This window comes from Schistocerca nitens, chromosome 2 (genome assembly GCF_023898315.1).
Source record: "Schistocerca nitens isolate TAMUIC-IGC-003100 chromosome 2, iqSchNite1.1, whole genome shotgun sequence".
NCBI classification, from domain to species: Eukaryota; Metazoa; Arthropoda; class Insecta; order Orthoptera; family Acrididae; genus Schistocerca; species Schistocerca nitens.
Window position 1 is genome coordinate 188479897 of NC_064615.1, and position 23818 is coordinate 188503714.

Below are 23818 nucleotides of genomic sequence, written 5' to 3' on the forward strand. Positions count from 1 at the left end.
CTCAACCGCAAAAGAAGAAATGCTTTACAAAACCTTTGTTCGACCGTTTGGAACCCATATCAGATTGGATTAAAAGAAAATCCAACGAAGAGCGGCATGCGCGCAATTCTTTAGTCGATGTGACCTGTGGTGGTCAGTGCAAGAGAGGCATTGTTCATCAAGGGGAGGTTTTACTGTTGCAAATCTAGGACAGTATATTGTGAGCAACATATTACTTCCTCATACTTAATGTCATGCAAAACGACCGGGTGAGGAATTGGATCTAATATGTGAGGAAATTTTTGTTCTGTCATTACAACTACAAGAAATTGCGTGTTTTTCTCACCACACACGTTAAACTTTATTGGAATAAATCATCATCAGTGGTCTGTAATTAAAGATATTTACAGTTTGATTGGTTTTCTAGATCGAAAAACCATTCGTTAAAAAATTGTTGGCTTTTACTTGCAGTAATTTCTGCTTGCTTTTACGCCTACATCAGGAAATGCCTTTTATAGCACGTTTCTGGTTTCTTTCTTCGTTGGGTACTGATAATTGTGGTCTAATTTTACGCTACTTTGCAGAACTGTGCATCTCTCACGTTTAACAGAGCACATTTCGTACACCACTGTTAACACAAACTTAATGAGGTTCGGTCCCTTTTGGGATCTGTCTCCACAGCTACTTAACTTTTTGTCTTTCTCAGCTTACACTTCGGTCCCTGCTCATATGTTATTTTTATATGTAGTCGAATTAAGTCGGGTGATGTTGAGGGTATTAGATTAGGAAATGAGACACTTAAAGTAGTAAAGGAGTTTTGCTAGTTAGGGAGTAAAATAACTGATGATGGTCGAAGTAGAGAGGATATAAAATGTAGACTGGCAATGGCAAGGAAAGCGTTTCTGAAGAAGAGAAATTTGTTAACATCGAGTATAGATTTAAGTGTCAGGAAGTCTTTTCTGAAAGTATTTGTATGGAGTGTAGCCATGTATGGAAGTGAAACATGGACGATAAATAGTTTGGACAAGAAGAGAATAGAAGCTTTCGAAATGTGGTGCTACAGAAGAATGCTGAAGATTAGATGGGTAGATCACATAACTAATGAGGAGGTACTGAACAGGATTGGGGAGAAGAGGAGTTTGTGGCACAACTTGACCAGAAGAAGGGATCAGTTGGTAGGACATGTTCTGAGGCATCAAGGGATCACCAATTTAGTATTGGAGGGCAGCGTGGAGGGTAAAAATCGTAGGGGGAGACCAAGAGATCAATACACTAAGCAGATTCAGAAGGATGTAGGTTGCAGTAGGTACTGGGAGATGAAGAAGCTTGCACAGGATAGAGTAGCATGGAGAGCTGCATCAAACCAGTCTCAGGACTGAAGACCACAACAACAACAACAACATATTTTTTGGTGTTATTTCCTTATATTCTATTAATCGTCTCATATCTTAAGATATTTTTCCTTTTTTTTTTAGCTTACTACCATTTCCATTATGAATATACCTAACAAGTGCTTATATTTTTGAAATTTAAAAATTAAGAAAAGTTCTAATTGTGACAAAATTATAGGGCTTATGGGAAAATGGGCTGTGAACGTCACAGAGGAGAAAGGAGAAAATGGACTAACAGGACTGGAACACATACTGGGGCAACGCTGGCACTCAGCTAGTAATAAATAAATAGTAATGAACAACATTTATTTTTCTAACACAATATATTTAAGTGCTTGTACATTTGTGTGTATTTTATTTTTATCTTATGTTATTCGAGGAAATAACAATAATAAGATAGGAATTAATGAAGGTAAAACTTCACATATATAGGTAGTTGAAATGTGTGGAGTCAGGCAGTCACAAGTATGTACGTAGCTAGTAGCTGAAAAAAATTCTTTAATATGTTATTGGTAATCATCTTGCCATAGCAATTTTCCCTCTTCGGAAACGAAATAATCAGCGAATTCATCTCGAATGTCTTGGGCAGTCTGCGTTGAACGTCGTGGAATGTTCGCTAATCGTGTAAACGTTGTAGCAGGAGTGATCTCTTTTCTCCAAGTTCCTGACTTTAAATGCCCGTTGTCCTCATGATCCACTGCTCCTACAGGGGTATAAATTTGTCTGGAAGCAGGACTTTTTCGCAAGAAATTATTGAGGTATGTACAAGTCATAATAGCACTTTGGATTTTCTCAGGCTGTGGTAATATAGGCTTTCTTTGTATCCGGAATATGGAAGGAAGTATTCCGAACGCATTTTCCACAATCCGCCGTGCTCTTGAAAGTCTGTAGTTAAAAACTCTTTTCATTGCCCTCTGAGGTTGTTGCCCAATATACGGCTTCATGATATGACTGTTCAGGGGAAACGCGTCGTCTGAGACAGTAATATAGGGTACTTTTTTCTGTCTACCTGCGAGGGTACGATCGCCCGGAAAAACGATATCATTACTCTTATTCTTAAAAAAAAAAAATGTTTCCAGAAACACCACCGTCTGAAATTCGACCTTGGCAGCCGACATCAGCAAACATCATCCACCACCTGCGTTTTCTTGGGTCTTTGTAGCGTCTTCTTCTATCTTCTTCCTCAGCTAAAAGGCGCATCACAAGGAAGCTGGCACTTACTATAACCGCTTCGTCCATTTTTTAAACTAGGAAAGTGGCACTGGCCAGAACTGCGAGTACGGTGCGGATTCTCACGAGCCAAAGCCTGGCAAGCAACTGGAGTAGTGTGGACGAAGATAGAAGCAGTACGAGCGGAAGTCAGGCAAGTTTGACAAGTCTCCTGCCAGACGAGTATGGCGAGGACAAGTCTGGCGAGCACTAGTCGTGTGGACTCACCTTAAGATTGTCTGCAAATGTTGAATGGTTTGTACCGTATTTCGAGGCTCTGGTGTGTCTCATTTTCCTCCAACTCACTCACCATCGCGTTACTACACACTTACTGCTCTCTCGTCTTTGCTTCCCCACTGTACCACCTAATCACCGCACAAAATTTAAACTCCATCATTACTCCTTCATTTATCTTACACAGTATATAAATACACAGTAACAAGATTAAATATAGCCCATTGGAGTTTGCAATTTTGGGAGTTGATAATACGCAACTGGGAGATTACGTACATTGATACATACCACGTCCTCACAGCAAATGTTGGAAGTGTCCTCCACCAGCGTCGATGCACGACCTCGTTTCACCATATTTCGAGACGTTCTGTGAAGTGGAACCTCACCAATGTTCTTATTTCGTGTGCAATTGCCTCATGGAGTTTTGCAATTGTCCGTGGTCTATACTTCCACACTCAGCTTTTAAAATACGCTCTCGAGAAAAACTCCGCGAGGGGGTTGGGTCAGGTGATCGCGCGGCCTCACTTTTTTTAGATTGTTCGGTAGCCAAAGAAATTAGTTACGAGCTGCGTGGGAGCGTTAGACGCATGAACGTTGCTCCATCTTTTTGGAAGTAACCTTCTTAAAGTTCGACGTCCTCCAGCTGCTCCAAAGACGTATTGAAGATGTCTGTGGCCGTATCAAAGGAAATGGGCCACCAAAGGTGGAAGCTGATTCGGCGCACCACACTACAACCTTTTCATCATGCAGTGGTGTTTCGTGGATAATATGGGAGGTTTCTGTTGTTTTGTGTGTTGATACAGCCTGACAGATGGAACTGTGCCTCATCTGTAAAACACGTTATGGGATTAATCTCTGGATGTTGAATCAGAAACCCCTGAAACCATCGACAGTAATGTATTCTTTTCCCATGATCTGTTTCGTGCAATGCTTGCATCATGGGCACTCCTGGCTCAGTCAAGAAACGAATTCCTAGGAGAGTTCTCCAAGCGTCTTCGAAACCTGTGCACTCAATGATAGTCTGTTCCACACCATTTCTCCAGCTTCCTTACTATCGGTAAAATTATTGCCTTTCCTGCAACATCGCGTACATTGTGTTATGTCCGGAATGCCAGTTATGTTGTAATACAAGTCTGTCTTCCAAGTTGTTTTCACATTATAAACCCGCTCTCGAAGTGTATATGCATGCTTCTGCCAGCTAAAGACTGCGAATGAATCAGTAAGTTGCTCGTTATTTTCACGCGGCCCGAACTGCACACTAGTGATGGGGAGCTCGTGAATGAGTCGTTCAAATGAACGCTTCACTCCAGTGAAGTGTGAACTAACCACTCAATTTCAATGAACTGGTACTTCAAACTCTTCACAGATAGCACACTCCACACTTTTTTCTAGTTCACTCACTCTCTTCCCCTCTCCCACTACGTCGGCGGTACGTCCCTCATTCTCCCTTCACTTCTATGCTCCCTCTACTGCCTGTCGACGAATCGCGCGGCGAAATACACTTAGAACAACAGTTGCACTTTACTTTCCCATCACCTAAATTGGCGAAGAAACCCCAAATTTCACGACTTTTACGCGATCGCGAGTTGCTAGCCATTGTATAAGCGGGAACAGACACAAAAACTGCTTTCCGAATAAAATAAAGAGCGATTTTACCTGAAATCGTACCAATGACTACAGGTGACAGTTTACGTTTTGAATTTAGAGGGTTATTATTCTCAACAAAAATAAAATCAACAAGAAAACTTCTGAATAATTACTTAACGTAGGTATATAGACTTTGTGACAGTGGTAAACATACTCATTCTATTTTGGATTAAATTTTAAAAGGAACGTAAAATCGGACTGCATTTCGTTGGTAGCCCTAGTTTTCAGTCCATGAATACAACTAAAAAGATTTCACTTGGCAGATAAAGATTTTTTTGGGCGCTTCATGCGAAAATGTCGCGCAAGATTAAACGTAATACCTTCTTTATATGTGACAGGCTTCTCTATTTATCTTTCCTTTGTCCCCTTTGACCATGCTCTACTTAGTTAACACAGACGCTGTAAGAGCGTAAAATGTTGCGTGCACATTACTGCATAGTTCGGCCATCTGTTGGTAAAATTATGAAGTATTACGAAGCTTTATTGTACGAGCGAGGCGAAGCGAGCGTAGCTGCGGCTGAGCGGCTAATTGGGCAACTTAGCCAGGCTTCCGTACTTCACGAATGAACTACTTCATTTGACGGCTTCACGGCAAAGAGTGAAATGAATGAAGTAGTTCACGGGAATGAACGAGTTCGACACATCTCTACTGCACACTCATAGACTTCACAACCAGCGATCGACGACTCCGGGAACGAATAATACCGAGCCGAGCAAGCGCGGCACTGTATCGGACAAAGCAGAAACAACAATTAAGTTGCCAACAATGGGCGGTACTTTTGATTCTCCCAGAGCTACTGAGATTGTTAAAACAACATACCCGTTTCTAAGAGCTTACGGAGGGAAATTGTGACTCCGCAATATGAGTCATGTTTACGAAAGAAAGATGAGGAACGGGACAGTATGCGACGAAATCCATTGCCCGTCGTTGTAGCCAGCTGAGTGTGGTAGGACCATAAGCATATACAGTATACGTTCATGAGGCCGTTCGCAGATGATGCTATTGTCTATAAGAAGCTCGTAACTCCACAAGACTAATGAAATACGGTATCATGCGGGGCCTGGTAATTGACACCGAACGTAAATTAAAGTAACGTATTCCACATAAGCAGACGAAAAGATTCAATTCAATTTGATTATGCTCTTAGTAATAGATTACTGATGACAGTAACAATAAAATACCTTTGAGTAACCCTCAAGAGCGACCTTATGTGGAACTGTAATTGTAGGACGTGTGAATACCAGGCTGAGATTCATTGGAAGACTTTTAAAGAAATGTATCTTATCTACAAAAGAAGTGGCTTACAAAACACTTTTGCGGCCATTTCTTAAGAGTTGCTCAACAGCCTGGGAGCCTCGTTGGGTTGCGTTAATTGAGGAGAAGGAGAAGATACAATGAAAAAAGGCTCGTTTCGTCACGGGATCACTTAGTATGCACGCGGGCGTTACTGAGATATTTTTCTTAGATCGTGGACTTAATTTTGGATTAAATTAATACAGTTGTTAAATTGTTATGATGGTACTTGTATCGCAAGCTTCCTTTTACGGATTCATGGTGTCACATTTTTAAATGTTAAAGTCAGTCTTAGGCTGGCTGTGTGGGCGATGAAATTTAAAAACAGAACTTTGTTGGCAGAAGCTATAGGAGAGTCACTGGGCATCACAAAGCTTTGCTGGTGATATTTGAAGAGGTATACTCTATGCAGGGTCAGTAATAGATTACTTTCTCGTAGATACGTCTCCGTCTCGCGATATGACGACGACAAGAAAACGAGGGAAGTGAGAGTTCGTACGGAGGCTTAGTGACACTCATTCCTACTACGCACCATTTTGGACTGGACAGGGTAAGGAGCGCAAAGATGTATGAGACAGGCGAAATACCCTCAGACTTCAAGAAGAGAGTAATAATTTCAGTTCCAAATAAAGCAGGTGCTGACTAGTGTGAATATTACCGAGCTATCAGTGTAATAAGTCTTGGTTGCAAAATATTGACACGGATTCTTTACAAAGAATGGAAAAACTTGTAGAAGCCGACCTCCAGGAAGATCAGTTTGGATTTCGGAGTAAGGCAGGAAGACGCGAGACATTACTGAGCCAACGACTTAGCTTAGAAGATAGTTAAGGAAAGTCAAATCTACGTTTATAGCATTTGTACATTTAGGAAAAGCTTTTGAAAACATTGACTTTCTTTGAAATTCTGGAGGTAGCAAGGATGAAATATATGGAGAAAAAGGCTATTTACAACATTTATGGAAACCAGACGGCAATTATAAGAGTCGAAGGGCATGAAAGGGAAACACTGGTTAAGAAAATAGCAAGACAGAGTTGTCTGAAAGGGGAGCACTGGTTAAGCAATGAGCGAGACATAGTGAGACATGTTATTCAGTCTGTACGTTGAGCAAACAGTAAAGGAGACCAAAGAAAATTTGGAGAAGGTATTAAAGTTCAGGGAGAAGAAATAAAAACTTTGAAGTTTGCCAAATACATTGTAATTCTGTCAGAGACAGCGAAGATCTTGGAAGAGTAGTTGAACGGAACGGACAGTGTATGGAAAGTAGGAATAAGATGGACATTAAGCAAAATAAGGGTAATGGAAGGTACGCGAATCAAATCAGGTGATGCTGAGGGAGTTAGATTAGGAAAAGAGACACTAAAAGTAATATGTGACTTTTGCCGTTTCGGTAGTAAAATGAGTGGTGGTGACCGAAATAGAGAGAGTATAAAATGTAGACTGACAATTGCAAGAAAAGCGTTTCTGAAGACGGAAGATTTGTTAACATTGATTATAGATTTTTAGAAAGTCTTCTCTAAAAGTATTTGTCTGAAATGGACGATAAACAATTCAGACAAGAAGATATTTGAAACATTTGAAATGTGGTGCTACAGCAGAATGTTGGAGGTTAGATGGGTAGATCGCGTAACTAATGAAGAGATACTGAATAGAACTGGGGAGGCAAGAAATTTGTGGCATAACTTGACCAAAAGAAGGGATCGGTTGATAGGGCGCATTCTGAGGGTGGTTCAAATGGCTCTGAGCACTATGCGACTTAACTTCTGAGGTCATCAGTCGCCTAGAACTTAGAACTACTTAAACCTAACTAACCTAAGGACATCACACACATCCATGCCCGAGGCAGGATTCGAACCTGCGACCGTAGCGGTCGCTCGGTTCCAGACTGTAGCGCCTAGAACCGCACGGCCACTCCGGCCGGCGCATTCTGAGGCATCAAGGGATCACCAGTTTAGTACTGGAGGGAAGTAAGGGGCGTAAAAATTGTAGAGGCAGAGCAAGAGATGAATGCAATAACCAGGTTCAAAAGGATGTAGTTATTCGGAAGTGAGGAGGGGTAATTCTAAGGTACTAGGTTAAGGAAAGGCAAACCTACATACAAAGCTTCTGTAGATTTTGAGAAAGCTTTTGAAAATGTCGATTGGAATACGCTCTTTCAAACTCTTAAGATAACAGGGGTAAAATACAGGGACCGAAAGGCTATTTGCAACTTGTAGAGAAACCAGATAGCAATTTTAAGAGTCGAGGTGCATGAAAGGGAAGCAGTAGTTGAGAAGCAATTGAGAGAGGGTTGTAGCCCCTACGTAAAGGAAACAAAAGAAAAATTTTGAAGAGGAATTAAAGTTCATGGAAAAGAAATAAAAACTTTGAAGTTTGCCGATGACGTAATTGACAGCAAAGGACTTGGAGGAAAGGTTGAACGGAATAGACAGTGTCCCGAAAAGAGAACTTAAGATGAACGTTAACAAAACAAAAAAAGGTAATGGAATGTAGTCGAACTGAATCGAACGATGCTGAGGGAATTAGATTAGGAAACGAGACACTTAAAATAGTAGATGAGGTTTGCTATTTGGGCAGTAAAATAACTGATGGTGGCGGAAGTAGAAAGAATACAAAATTTGGATTGGTAATGGCAAGAAAATCATTTGTGAAGAAATTATGAACATCAAATATAGATTTAAGAGTGACGTCTTTTCTAAAAGTATCTGTCTGCAATGTAGCATGACACGAAAGTGAAAAGTGGACGATGAACAGTTCAGACAAGAAGAGAATAGGAACTTTTGAAATGTGATGCTACAGGACAATGCTGAAGATTAAACGGGTAGATCATGTAAGCAATGAGGAGGCGCTGAATAGAACTGGCGAACATGAAATTAGTGGCATAACTTGACTAAAAGAAGGGATCGCCTCATAGGACACATACTGAGACATCAAGGGATATCACGAATTTAGTACTGGAGAGAAGCATGTGTGTGCGTGGGGGATACAAATTGTAGACGGAGATAAGAGATGAATACAGTAAGCAGAGTTAGTAAGCTATAGATTACAGTAGTTTTGGACGGGCTTACACAGGATAGAGTAGCGTAGAGATTTGCATCAAACCAGTCATCGGACTAAAGACCACGACGACAACACCAGTATACTCTACTACACATGGAGTCTAGAGTGCATGTCTTAAGATTTATGAGTACTCGTTCAGCTTCGCTAATGAGAAACAAATCTCTTCTACAGAAAAAGTGCTCATAGCGCTTAAGGAACGCAGTTTAGAGCCCATGTTTACTAGACATTTTTTCTTGGTTTGGTCTAGATCTACATTTATACTCCGCAAACCACCCAACGGTGTGTGGCGGAGGGCACTTTACGTGCCACTGTCATTACCTCCCCTTCCTGTTCCAGTCGCATATGGTTCGCGGGAACAACGACTGCCGGAAAGCCTCCGTGCGTGCTCGAATCTCTCTAATTTTACATTCGTGGTCTCCTCGGGAGGTATAAGTAGGGGGAAGCAATATATTCGATACCTCATTCAGAAACGCACCCTCTCTAAACCTGGACTGCAAGTACACCGCGATGCAGAGCGCCTCTCTTGCAGCGTCTGCCACTTGAGTTTGCTAAACATCTCCGTAACGCTATCACGCTTACCAAATAACCCTGTGACGAAACGCGCCGCTCTTCTTTGGATCTTCTCTACCTCCTCCGTCAACCCGACCTGGTACGGATCCCACACTGATGAGCAATACTCAAGTATATGTCGAACGAGTGTTTTGTAAGCCACCTCCTTTGTTGGTGGACTTCATTTTCTAAGGACTCTCCCAATGAATCTCAACCTGGCACCCGCCTTACCAACAATTAATTTTATATGATCATTCCACTTCAAATCGTTCCGTGCGCATACTCCCAGATATTTTACAGAAGTAACTGCTACCAGTGTTTGTTCCGCTATCATATAATCATACAATAAAGGATTCTTCTTTCTATGTATTCGCAATACATTACATTTGTCTATGTTAAGGGTCAGTTGCCACTCCCTGCACCAAGTGCCTATCCGCTGCAGATCTCCCCGCATTTCGCTGCAATTTTCTAATGCTGCAACTTCTCTGTATACTACAGCATCATCCGCGAAAAGCCGCATGGAACTTCCGACACTATCTACTAGGTCATTTATATATATTGTGGAAAGCAATGGTCCCATGACACTCCCCTGTCGCACGCCAGAGGTTAATTTAACGTCTGTAGACGTCTCTCCATTGAGAACAACATGCTGTGTGTTGTTTGCTAAAAACTCTTCAATCTAGCCACACAGCTGGTCTGGTATTCCGTAGGCTCTTACTTTCTTTATCAAGCGACAGTGCGGAACTGTATCGAACGCCTTCCGGAAGTCAAGGAAAATGGCATCTACCTGGGAGCCTGTATATAATATTTTCTGGGTCTCATGAACAAATAAAGCGAGTTGGGTCTCACACGATCGCTGTTTCCGAAATCCATGTTGATTCTTACAGAGTAGATTCTGGATTTCCAGAAATGACATAATATGCGAGTGAAAAACATGTTCTAAAATTCTACAACAGATCGATGTCAGAGATATAGTCCTACAGTTTTGCGCATCTGCTCGACGACCCTTCTTGAAAACTGGAACTACCCGTGCTCTTTTCCAATCATCTGGAACCTTCCGTTCCTCTAGAGACTTGCGATACACGGCTGTTAGAAGGGGGGCAAGTTCTTTAGCTTACTCTGTGTAGAATCGAATTGGTATCCCGTCAGGCCCAGTGGACTTTCCTCTGTTGAGTGATTTCAGTTGCTTTTCTATTCCTTGGACACTTATTTCGATGTCAGCGATTTTATCGTTCGTGTGAGGATTTAGAGAAGGAACTGCAGTGCGGTCTTCCTCTGTGAAACAGCTTTGGAGGAAGGTGTTTATCCTAAATGTGGAAGGCAAAGAGCTTGCAGTAGAAAAGATTTGTTTCACAGTGTCAAAGATGAAGAAGCGCTCATAGCTCTTAAGGTATGCATTTAGTGCCCATGTTTACTTGACTTTTTTGCTTCAAATGATCATTCCTATAATATCCCTAAATATTGGTCATTCATCCTGCATCATCCTGTACATCGTTTTAGCTCCTCGAAAGCTCTCCACATGCACTGTCTTCATTTTTATACAGGGCTACTAAAATGTATTCGTATTGAGAGGCAAACACTAGGGCATATGGAGATTGGGGTCGCTCCTGTGAGGGTTAGCTGCAAAAAAAAAAAAAAAAAATGACGAACAACATGAGACCATAAAGGGAAAAAAAAGGTTGTTAAGGTGACTGCTCACGACAAGAGGGGTCGGGTTCACAAATTTTAATATGTTTCCAGCAAATTGTATAGCTGTTGTGGTACCGTATTCGCAGTTTGTAAATACATTACATGACCACTGTAAATGATCCATCGTTTTCAAAGTTTTATGTTTTTTGAAGTATTACATATGCAAATATCATGCATGAATAAAAGGTAAACTCATCGAGCTTGCATTGTGTCCACTAGTTGGCGTTACGAGTGCAATACCTTGACAAAATGGCGACAAAGAACGAAAGAGTTTTTGTGCGTTGCAATAGGTGAGATGCTTATATGTTGCAACAGTGCAGCGTGCATTTAGAAGGAATTGTGGAATAGAGCCCTCGTGCAAACAGAGCACTGTGCGTTGGTAGCGACAATTTAGAACCACTGGTTTGTCTCCGTAAGCAGAAAAGTACATGTCGACCAAATGTGCCACATGCAACAGTGAAGAGGGTTAGGGAGAGTTATGTACCCTGTCCAAAAACATCAACGGTCCGAGAAAGCCACAAACTCGGAATACCACAGCAAGCTATGTGGAAGACTTTGAAACGGCGGTTACATTTGAAGAGCGCCGGAACAAAACCCGATATATCCACTTCCGCTGTATTCGCCTGTTGGAGCTGTAGGCGGAAGATACGGGAGTAATAATACATGCTGCCACGAAATAATTTGCAGCACAACGCGACATCAAGTGTTTTATGATGTGTTTCTTCTTTTTATAGCTTGTGGAACCATTTAGAGATCACTATTTGTTACTTTCTGTATTAACAACAAATGCGGATTTATCGATTTTTGTTCCGGCGTTCCTCATTTCAAACCGTACCGTCTGCACCTCGTGCAACAATTAAAACCGGAAGATTATGGCCGGCACCTTCAATTTTACATCACAATGCAAGAAACGCTTGAAGCTGATATTCATTTATATGGAAATCGCCCCAATGTGAGAGTGTGGGGCATCGATGCACATAAAATTGTGGCGCATGAACAAGATTCACCGAAAGTTAACGTTTTCTGTCCAGTGTCATAGACGAAGCTTTAAGGGCGTTTTTTCTTCTGTGAGAAGACCATGCTTCTTACGCCTTATCGTGATGTATTGCAGCTGTTTGTTTTTGTTTCCGCAAGTGAATGCTGATTCCAAGGATGTTCATCTTCCAATAAGACGGGGCACTCCATGTTGGAGCATCAGTCTCGCTACCTAAATGACGACCTGTGACCTTTTCTTTTAGGAGCTACATTAAGGACCGTGTTTACATACTCCACTGTCCAGAACACTGGAGCATCTCAGAGAACGCATCAATGTTGCTGTGATGACCACTGACAGGATGTTGTTACATAAGGCAGGGAACGAACTTGACTGCTGCTTGTCTGTATGTCGCCTGGTCAAAAAACATTCTTATTCATAGAACATTCGTAAAGTGCAAAATAAAAACCTTGTGAGTTTGCGGTTCTTTTCATGCACCAACCATATTTGTAAATGTAATGCTTTTGAAAATATAGTTTTGAAAACGAATGTATCATTTATAGTGGCCCTGTACATTTTGTAAATCATTTCTTTTATGTTCCATCCAACCCCGCCCCCGCCCCCCAAGAAAGTAAGAGGACTTTAGTAACCACTGATTTAAACAATTTATCGTCATTAGGGGTCAACTAAAAAGACTTGCAATACGGCGGCCGAACCCCGAAGGGGATATCCCGGCCAATAAATGCCATATGAACATTTCATTTTCATTTTAACAAAACATTTTACCTATTTTATTGTTATTAAAATCCTAAGCGTCCGTGGCATATCAAATGTGGAAGGGGGGGGGGGGACGGAAGCTACACTGCCGGGGAAGGGGGAAGGGACTACCCCCTCTCCTCAGAACCTCACCATGGATCCGCGCTTGTTTCTGTCAACCACAGAACTTTCGAACTGTAATCCGCACGGCTAATTCTTTTTATTTAATTTTGTCCATTGCTGTCAGTTTGCTTCCGTGCTCGCATTACTTTAACAAAATTAAAAACAAACCGCTTTGAATCACAAATGTATGAACTGGTTTGTCTTATGTGCTGTCGTGTACTTATATTTTATTGTGAGGTGAGCCGAGTAATGCAAGACGTTTATCAACCTGCACACAGTAAACACTCCTATAATAGAGCACAGTGGAATATATAAATTATGGTGCAGCAGTTACCCTGCATTCAATATAGATCAAACAGGAAGAACTTTCCATACACGTTAAAAAGAACACAAAGATGCTTTCAGACTTAACCCCTTCGACAAATCCTCAATAGATAACCAAACTTATCTTTATAGATGCAAAATATCCACAACTTAACTCTACGCCTTAAAGAAAATAATGGTAAAAAACTTAGTCTTCGAGGACAATTAGAAGTAATGCACACAAAGAAAATTTTCCCGAAAACATGTTTAACAAATGAACAGAGATTAGCAGCCCCAGTTTTTGCAGCAATATTAAAAGTATTTTTTTTTTCTAAAGAAAATCTTTGTATTATATTAGATATAATACCTGTGTGTATGTAGAAATGTAGCATGTTTACATTTGAATGTTGTTGCACTATTCTGAATTGTGTTTATAAATGTGCTGTTAGACGAGATAGTCTGTACAAGTATATAAATAAGACTACTCACACTGATTCAAAATCGTGTAGCCACTACTGGAAACATTACGGTAACTATTTTTTTCATGTTGTCTTAGTTTTCTAAAAACTGTAGTCATAATGCGCACTTTGTAATATATCCTACGTACTCTTAACCCGACTAGTAGTACCCCCAAATTCGCAAAATGATGTAGACTGATAAATCACCTGTAGATGAGCCAACAGAACTCGAAATGCAACGGGCATTGAAATACAAATGAAGATTTGTAACTGAAAGCTATTTGTTTTTATTTTATTATTATTATCGATCTGCCTACTATATTTGCTCCCAGGGACGTACTTAACACTTATCTGTACACTGTGCACGTGCGTACACTTGGATATTCTTGAAAACCCCGCCGCATTTATTACTATTAAAGCGAGAGAATTAGTTGCCATTGTGCTGCTTCACTCTGGCGGCAACAGAGGGAACGTAGCAGAACACGCCCGCCATCTAGTGACGGGCTGAGCCAACTGCGCGGCGCAGTTGAGTTCCACGGGCAGTCCCAAGGTCCGTAAAAAAAATAAGGTTGAGCAGTAAGCGTTCTGTCCTGCCATTGGCTGAGGCTGTGACGTCAGGAAGGAACCGCCGCTGCCTCGGAACAGCGCTACAAGACGCAGCCCACGCATTTAAGCGATGTATTTGTGAAATGTTTAAGTTTCTACAGAAATAGTAAAAGGTAAATTGTTATTCTGCTATTTCTAGAAAGTTACTGCTATATTCTGTAACTTGTCCAGCTTTTAAACAGACACTGCTGAGTGCTGACTTTAATAAAATCAAGCGTCTATAGATCAAACTATACAAAAATAAGTGCAAAGTACAGTCTGTTTTGCAGTTCTCTACGAAGTTAACGTTCGAAATGGGCATTCAATTTTCTAACTTTGGCTCTGGGAAAAGTAGACAAGCTCTATGTAACGCTCATTTATATTCTGTTTACATCATGTCTACAAAAACACTTTCATTTTCACTCAAGAAATTATGCAATTGCCTTATTTGTAGGAAGCATTTGAATTACCTACCTGAACTGACACACACACACACACACACACACACATTCTTGATTTTCTCACACCTCAAACCTTTGGCTTATATTTTTATCATGGTGGCTGTATAATGTTTGCCCTAGTTGTTAAAATTCACTTATATAAAAGAGCATTGAATCAAAAAAAGTGCTGCAAAATTCGATTTTCAGGAAATAATGGTAAATTGACTTACCGAGTCCGCCGTTCAGCAAAGTTGGTATGTAGTGTGGGAAACAATAAACCAATCCTTGACACTGTCAGTGTAGAGTGTTGCTAATTGTGAAACACACAGTCGGAGGACCTTCACTTCTATCACTAAGTTTATATATTATTTAACTTTCACAAATATTGTTTATTTACATTCTAAAGCGATGAAAAATACCACTTCCTTGCTTTCCGTTGCTGAGCGGCAACTGCTTTCTTCGACTTGTCCTTTGCAGACAGCCAACGCAGTCGGATAAATGTTCTCGTCCTAGCGTAAATCTTAATGATTTCTGGGTGAATAGTGGGGAATCGCTCGGTAAGTATAGCGCACAGGTTCTTGATGACACCAGTTTCCCTGGACAAACTGTCGTGTCCATGGATCTGGGCAAAAATGAATTCAAATCTGCTAATCGTTTCGAGCCACGTTTCTGAAGGCACAAGCAAACCCCCACGAGAAAGCATGCCCAGCCATCCTCTCGATGTCTCCTCAGGCAGTGTCAGTAACTCACCAGTGGGTGTGGCCAGTGATCTGTCATACTGTCTGCATCGATAAGCTACATATCCAGCAAGATATTTAAATCCTTCAGTGCTACAATCAGAAGCCAGTGACATTGGAAGCACATCGGATTCTCCTACTCCAAAATCTAAATCTTCTATCTCCTTCTCTCCTTCAACCATTGCCAACGCCTCAGACATATCAGGCAGGATATTGCCAAAAACAGTTGCAGTCACGAATCTTCCTTCTTCATCTGGCTCAACAGACGATGCATTTGAAAGTGGAATATCATGAGCGTTTGCTCCCAACAACAACAGTCTTATCCGGCTCTTTACCTCGACTGGCGATGGATGATCATAAAAACGTCCAAGGCCTCTTATAAGAGAAAAAAAGTTCTCCAAGCAGTCTTGATTTAATCTTGCTGTAAGAATATATTCAATATTATAAACAGCTAAGTCACTGAACAGACCCAAAAGTGACCGAACAGTTTTCAAAAATCCTTTCTGGAAGGGTAGGAGATGCTTTGAGTTGCCAACTCGCATCTTCTCACAACACTTCGAAAATTTACGTAGGCACTGTTCTTGGGCTTGAAGATTGACACCAAATCCACAGGCTAGTGATTTATTACTTTCTTTTGTCCTTGAATTAAGTACATCGAAAGTCTCATCCACCATCTGTATGAAATCACTGGCGTGTCCTTCTTCAGGCATCAAATACCGAATCGCCTGTGCAGTTGTATTTGATAGCAGCTGAGCTGCTAAGCGTACTCGCTGTCGCTCTCTGCCCTTCACTGTAATGTGTTGCTGAGATAACTTGGGACATATTTTCATCTCGCCACTGTCCAGAACTAACAGTTTCTCGAACACAGTTTTTGCCACAGCCTTGTTTTCCAACATTATTCCTTGATCCAGCAAGTGGTTCCTTAAGAGTTTGAGCAAATGGGGAACGTCAGCAAACACCCACACACGTCTCAGAGAATCACACGGGTGTGGAAAACAAGTATTTTCATGAGTAATGCCAAGCTCCTTCCAGACAGAACTATTCTTTCCACCCATGTCTGCTACTGCAGCCACAACATTGTAGCAAATGCTGGCCAGGGAAACAATTACTTCGTTCAAGAGTGCTGCTGTCATCTGAACGTCAAAATTGAAATAGATAGGTTGCTTCCACGTTGCAAACAAGCCTCGGACCATGACAACAAGGACATTACTGTGAGGTCCAAGAATCCTATCATCTTGCTGATCGTAACAAATTCTACTGTCAATGTTCATTTCATCAAATGACAAAACACAAATACGTTTCCTGTCAGTCAGTGTTGCAGCCTGCATTTTCATCATCACTAAAACATCCTTCAATATTCCTGGTTGGCAACTGAAACTGCGATTAATCCAAGAACGCAAGGTTGACACTGCAGGTAGAGGATATCCGAGTTTTTCTCTAAGGAAATTGTAACTCTTCTGCGACAGAGCACGTAAAGTAATAGACTTACAAATGTCCTCTTTGCCCCATCGAACCCGTTTTGAACCATGCAACAAACTTCTAATTTGATTGGGTGAAAATATTTTGCCCAGTATTTGATTAGTTTCACGAGACACAAGTTCCTTTTTATTAAATTCTTCTTCGTGCAGACGTCGTTTCATTGAGGACAGCTGACCTCTAAGATCTTTATTACGTGCTCGCAATTTCATGCACATGTTCCTTAGATGAGCATTTCTCCTCTGTAGTGACGCTACAGAATTCTGTAAAGTGACTTTATGTGGATCACTACAAAGAACTTCATCTGTAAATGTATACTTGTCAACATTCCTCTTCAATGGTGAGAGCTTCTTTAAAGTCTCTAGGCTTCTTCTACGAATTTCACGTTTATTCAAACGTTCTTTCCTTTCTTCTATTGCAGTCGGTGTGTTATCACTGGCGCTACTACCACAAGGCAAATTGCAAGACGGATACGCATGACTCTTAAGGATTAGTTTCCGCGGTAAATTTAACAGTTCTGAACGTAAGTCCCGGATATAATCCGTTTCCTTGAAATGACGAGAGCATATTCTAGCGTTCCCTACGTTCACAGGATCTTTCCTAAAGCATTTTGAAAGCCAAACCTTTTGCAGACTTTCATCACGTGGGAAACAATGCAACACTATTTCAGTCCCTTTTGTATTGCGATTGTGAGAGTTACAGCCAACAACAGCACAACCTGGCATTGCTTCCACACACTCAAATACTTCGGACAAACACTCACTGCACAAAGATAACCAAACGGAAACGACAACACGCACGAAACACAACACGGACGAACCACGACAACACAAAGCTCAGACGTACACTTCGCGCGCGCCAAGAGCTGTTCCTCAGTGACGTCATGCGCAGAACGTCAGAAATGGGTTTGCTTCTGCGCAGCAGTTACTGCTCCCTCGTGGGGCAGTCCGACGCTGGCCATACGGCAGACAACAGTAGCTCCTGCGCGCGCCCCGGCGAGAGAATAAAGCCAGCATGTCCGCAGACGCAGAACTCAGCTCCGTGCTGTCTCGCAGACAGGCCATCAACGAGGCACTCGACGAGGGCAAGCCCGTCAGCCCACAGCAGCGGGCCAAGATCAGCGTCTACGCTGAGTTCCACGAGTTCACAAGGAAGCAGATCAAAGAATACGAGCAGACCTTCCGAAAGTGAGTACAGCTCTTACTGTCGCATTTCGAACTGCATTCAAAGCGTAAATTTTCCTCTGGATAAAATATTGCTGTCGCTTTGCTTGGAAATCTCGACAAAGAACACTTCATCGAGAAAGAGAGCTTAGAACGAGATTACAAACATGTCATGTCCGTATGTTTAAATGTAACTGCCAGCGCCAAAGTACAGGAGACACCGCCTCCTTTACATCTCATCGGCATTTCTGTAAATTGTTAAATCTCATGACAGTTCTCTAAGCACTGTTTCCTGCGAGCATGCTTGCTTTTAAATGCGTATAGTTGACAGTCAACAAGTCAGCTGATGAAAACAAAGTTAAAGCTTGCGTTGACACCCTCAATGTTACGTGTGTTGTGCGGGAAGACAGTGTGTCCTTGGCAGAAGGCCGTAGCCATGGCAACGGCATCTGTCTGGCTCCTGTTTAGGGGGCGTGGCAGATGCCGACAGGAACGAGGTAAACTCCGTGGTGTCCTGAGAGCACTCGTTGACTTATCTTACACAAATAGCGACGAGTTCGTAAGCGCTCTGCGCTGTATGTTACAGTGTAAAGAAGGCTGTGGAATAATTTGACGGTTCTTAGAAGCGCAGTACCGCGTTGGGTTAATACTGACACACAAGGCGGTTGTTGGTACGATTCTGTATTGATTTCTTAAATACTGCGTGTATGCGTAACTAATGTTGACAATAGATACTGTTTTGTATACATTCCCACAGTATACAATGTGAATAATTAGTCACATACGAGCGAAAATCATCACAGAGAGGAACTGCTACATTAATTTAAAGCACATTGAATCTTTTGTCAGATCGTTTGCAGCTATACTCTCAAAGTCTGAAATGCATAGCGAATTTGTAGCTTGAGTTTCTTTCCTATAGTAAAGAATATGCAGTGGCAACGAAATGTTTGCGCCAACAGTAGTGGGCCAGGTGTCGGATTTGATGGACAATGCAATGACCTACGAAATAGTGAAGACAGGTTTAAGACGACAACATCAAGCGACAGTTACAAGTATTAGTCTTAATCAACCTCATGGTCTTCTTCCAAATATGACCCATTATTCAAACCACTTTGACACAGATGTGGAAGGTAATGTAAATGTTTCAGCAACTAGGGCCGTAGATAAGTGCTTGATTTATCCGATTAAAAGTTGACTTAACGACAGCAAAATACAGTTGAAAACAGTTTGACACACTACTCTCAAAAGCGACATTTCGTCATAAAATGAGATAATCAGTGATGTGACATTTTAAATCACTAGGCCTGGAGGTAAGTGGAAATCTTATCAGAGAGTATTACATTCCCGGTATTAAGAAAACTGAGCGCTGCTCTCATCAGAGTTATCAGCACTATCGCTGAAATGTAAGTGCGATAGTGTTTACATTTTATTTTCGTATTCTGGTATCTTACACCAAGGTATTTAGTGGGATTTACAAATCTTGGAATGGATGTTTTTGGGAAGCTTTGCTTTGTTACTTCGCGGACTTACGGTAGGTTACTATTCAAGAACATCGGAATTTTAATTCTCGTGCAGAAACATTCACCTTGTGATTTGTACTCAAAAATGTGGTTACTCTCAAAGAGAAGCACGGCATTTACCCAGTGAACATCACTCAGCAAATTATCATTTTTATTTCATTAATATTTTTAACTATATATGCAGTGACTCGTTACACGAACAGGTAGGCTGGCTTTTAATGATCGTACGAAATCAGAGAAAGAAAAGTACACGAACGTTCTACCAGCAGCATTTGTTGACTCTTTTTGTGAGGCTTTAAGTTCATGTTAAGCTGCTTCAAAAGCCGCTATCAATCATACTTCAGTACCAGCTGTCGTACGGACAGTGCTAACGTGCACAATAGTTTCAAAACGTAAGGGCCAAGAAAGTGTCAGCAAGAAAATCAAAGCTTATGTGTGAAATAATAAATTGGAAAAATTACTTGCGATGGCAAAATTTTGATACATGCTCGTCTAGACATATTGAGTGTCAAAGTCGACCTACAAATCAAGCATAGTGGAGTAGACAGTGTTAGATTGAGACAGAATGTTTGCTATTAGTCATACAGAGCGCCCATATTCGAAACTAAGTCGCGAAACATATTACGTCATCCAGTACACGGGGTTCGGACAAAAGAAATATGGAAACGCCAAAAAAACACGCTACCATGCCTAATAGCGTAGCAAAACCATCAGCACCCAAAACAGCTTTGTCATCTCGGCGTGGATAAGTACAGCTTCTGTATTGTTTTCAAGGATAACGATGACGCGCCTGCTCTCCAAATTAGACAACAAAGGCTCCATAATATTATGATCTGGTGACTGTGGCTAGGGAAGACTGTTTGAACAGGGGCACTGTCGTCTTGAAACGCATCACCATTGGGGAACAAACGTTGTGCACTGGGATGCACATGATCAGCCAAAATAGTCACATAAACCTTGGCAGGAATATGACCTTACAGGGTTATCACAATATGGCTCCGGAATAATCAATGAACCTTTGTCAGTTTTCACTTTTGGGATGTAAAACCGGCCGGAATTGTGAAACAAAACTTATCCGACCAAATGACTATCTTCCATTGCTCCGTAGTTCAGATTTTACGACTTCGACACCACGTTTCCGTGTTATGGGCATGCTGCACCACTGAAGCGCGGTTTTAGCTTTCCTGCAGTTCCCTGCTTATGGAGACCCCCTCCTGTTTTGGTGCTGACAGAGTTCGTGGGCTGGACATTGGGTTTTGAAATGACGTTTGCAGGAGCCGTCTTTTTATTTTTTTGTCACAATCCTCTTCAATGAGCGTCCGTCACGAATACTCAACTCCGCATTCTGGCATAGCGGATGACGTTTCCCCGCCTTCCCCGTATGCGGTATAAGTCATCGATACGGTGCCTCTTGAAATACCAAACACTGCGGCTACCTCGGTTACGGAGGCGTCAATCATACGAGCACCAGCGATTTGCCTACGTTCGAATTCACTTAGCTCCTACATAATGCACTCGCAACTACACAAATATTGTTCTAACTACGACTCACATTTGTAACATATTGAGGACATTTCACAGGTGCCGTTCGTGGTCAAATACAACAGCGGAACCTGCAGGGTTTATTAGCATATGCAGTTATGTTAAAGGGGAGTTAGAACGGAAATTTTTTTTTCACATTCTCGGATTTTTATCTCATTACAAAATTTGCAATTTTCCGAATATATATATATATATATATATATATATATATATATATATATATATATAAAGGGCTTATTTCAATAGTGGTAAAAGTCCATTACCTCCACTTTTCTGTCTATAATGCTTCTGACATTAAGAAAGAAAGGTTCATCTCTAGCAAGAAGCCATATGCTGGAACATTTCTGGTATCTCAACTGCAGATTTTTCAGCACTCCTTTAACTTTAGGACTCTGTATCTCAGAATGAACAAAAATGGACTTGTACCACTATTCAAATAAGCCCTTCATTTATATATATATAACTTATAAACTCACATGGGAAGTATTTTATTTTTTAAATTAATCTACACCAGTTGAAAATGTTAAAATTTTTATGTGCATTACTTAAAGATCTAATAAAATCGGTAATTTTTTATATAGAACGCTGTGGATTGCTGTGTTATAAAGGTCACGTCCAGAAGAGGATGGGCACCAGGTTGAGGAAGTTGAAACAAAGTTTGAGAAACAAGAAACTTTCTGATGATAAAACCATAACAGGCAGGCTGACAGGCAAAAGATTGATGAACTACAGCAGTATTATGGGATGGCCATTAGAAATAATACTGAGGATTTGTTACACTATGGGCTACCTTCTTCCACAGACTGTCAACTGATGAAAAACCAGTACACAACCTTTATCCTCCTGGACCTGATTCATGGTGCAATTACCGCAATGCCCAGTACTCACAGTTCATGTCCGCAGCTCGTAGTATCGCGATCGCGTTCTCGCTTCCCGAGCACGGGATCCCGGGTTCGATTCCCGGCGGGGTAAGGGGTTTTCACCTGTCTCGAGATGACTGGGTGTTTGTGTTGTCCTCATTTCATCATCATGAAGGTGGCGAGATTGGGCTGCTCAGGTTCGAAATTTGTACGGGCAATGATAACCGCGCAGTTGAGCGCCCCACGAACCATCATCATCATCATCATCATCATCATCATCATCATCATCATCATCATCATCATAGTTCTTACAGCCATAAGCATTCCATCCCAGAAGCAGTCATGGATATCATAAAACCTATTTACAGCGACCTGGCAAATCCTGAATTACTGAAGATGTCAGACTCAAAATCTCAATGAGGAGTCATTCGTTCAATAATCTTATATGGACTAGCTTGCCAAAAAATGTTTTTGTTGGAATTAATACAGTTAAGTGGCGGGTCAGTCATGCTGTTATTGCTTTTAATGCTGGCAACATTGGTAGGGTGAAAGTGCTACAGCATATGGGAATTAATTCTGGAGCAGACTGCATTGGAGAACTTGAACGGATGGACAAGGTTCGCATTGATAAAGCAGAGTATGCAGCAAGGTTGGCGACTTGGGAGTCCAGAAAGAAGAAAAGAAGAAAAAACTTGGAAAAAGGTCAAGAGGATGATATACAGTATGGTGCAGGGTGATTCTGAGTGACTAAAAATAAAAAAGCGTATATTGAGTTAGTCTTTCGAAACTTTAGAAGCCGTTCCTGAAAATTTACGTTTTCTGTTGCATTTTCCCTAAATCTCAGAAACCAATTAGAGTAGAATATTCAAATTTTCAGGGAGTAATAATACACACATCCTGAGTCTACTGAACTAAAAGAAGAACATAATGTTATGTATAATTAAAATTATTTAGGATAAAGTACGAAAAAGTACACAAAATTTTAACCGTGTAATTAAAAAATTGTTTTTCCGAAAGCAGTGACTGAAATGAAATTATTGTAGTGCAGTAGACTCAGAATATACAGTTTAATGTCCTGTAAAAGTTTCAAGTCACTAGCTACAGTGGTTCCTGACATACAAAGTCATTAAATTTAACAATGTCGGGATAGGGCGTTCCAACTCCCCTAAAATATGCATGATTTGTATATGAAAAGTGTATTAATTACTTGTGTGGATTATTTGGCATTTTGATTTGTAGATCACCTATCGATGAGAGCACACTGCTTTGTGACCGACACCAATGCCTTGAATAAAATAGCTGGCATCCCTTTCCAAATTTTGACCACGCATCTCTTCAAATCCCCGCCCGACCATTGAGGTTGAAATTTTCCTCGATTTCCCAAAATCGCTAAACACTGATAACGGGGTGATTCTCTTGACAGGGCATGGCCGATTTCATTCCCCTTTCCCAGACTACGCCTTGTCTCTAATGGCCTCTACGTTCCAACTCCCCTAAAATATGCATTTCTCGCGGCATTTCCATATTTTGGCCGATTCCTATGTGTGTCGCACAATGATGACAAACGCAAAAATTAAATTCGGATATAAAGAGGGATACCAACAGACATCTGGTGCCAGCAGGAATAGCTGTACCCATCAGTTCCTTAAGTATGATTCGGCGAAACTGATGGTGCGAGCACAGCAGCACAACGAGAAACATCGAGGTAGGGTCCACCAATCCTCCGACGCGAATTACATCAGTTGGGCTTCAGGAAGAAGACTGCGCGCAGACGAGTCCTCTGCGCTTTAGATAACGACAGATGCAAGAGAGATTTTTCTCTCCCGTCATGAC

The 23818-nt window shown here is 41.3% G+C and overlaps 1 protein-coding gene across 1 annotated transcript in view; it reads left to right on the forward strand.

Annotated features, from left to right (window-relative positions):
* Positions 1-17824: 17824 nt before the first annotated feature.
* LOC126235875 (EF-hand domain-containing protein D2 homolog) overlaps positions 17825-23818 on the forward strand; it is a 284251-nt gene continuing 278257 nt past the window's right edge. Inside the window, exon 1 of the mRNA XM_049944783.1 lies at positions 17825-18087. Within this exon, the coding sequence (XP_049800740.1) occupies positions 17915-18087 (173 nt within the window). The 5' untranslated portion in view covers positions 17825-17914. The remainder of the gene's footprint in view (positions 18088-23818) is intronic.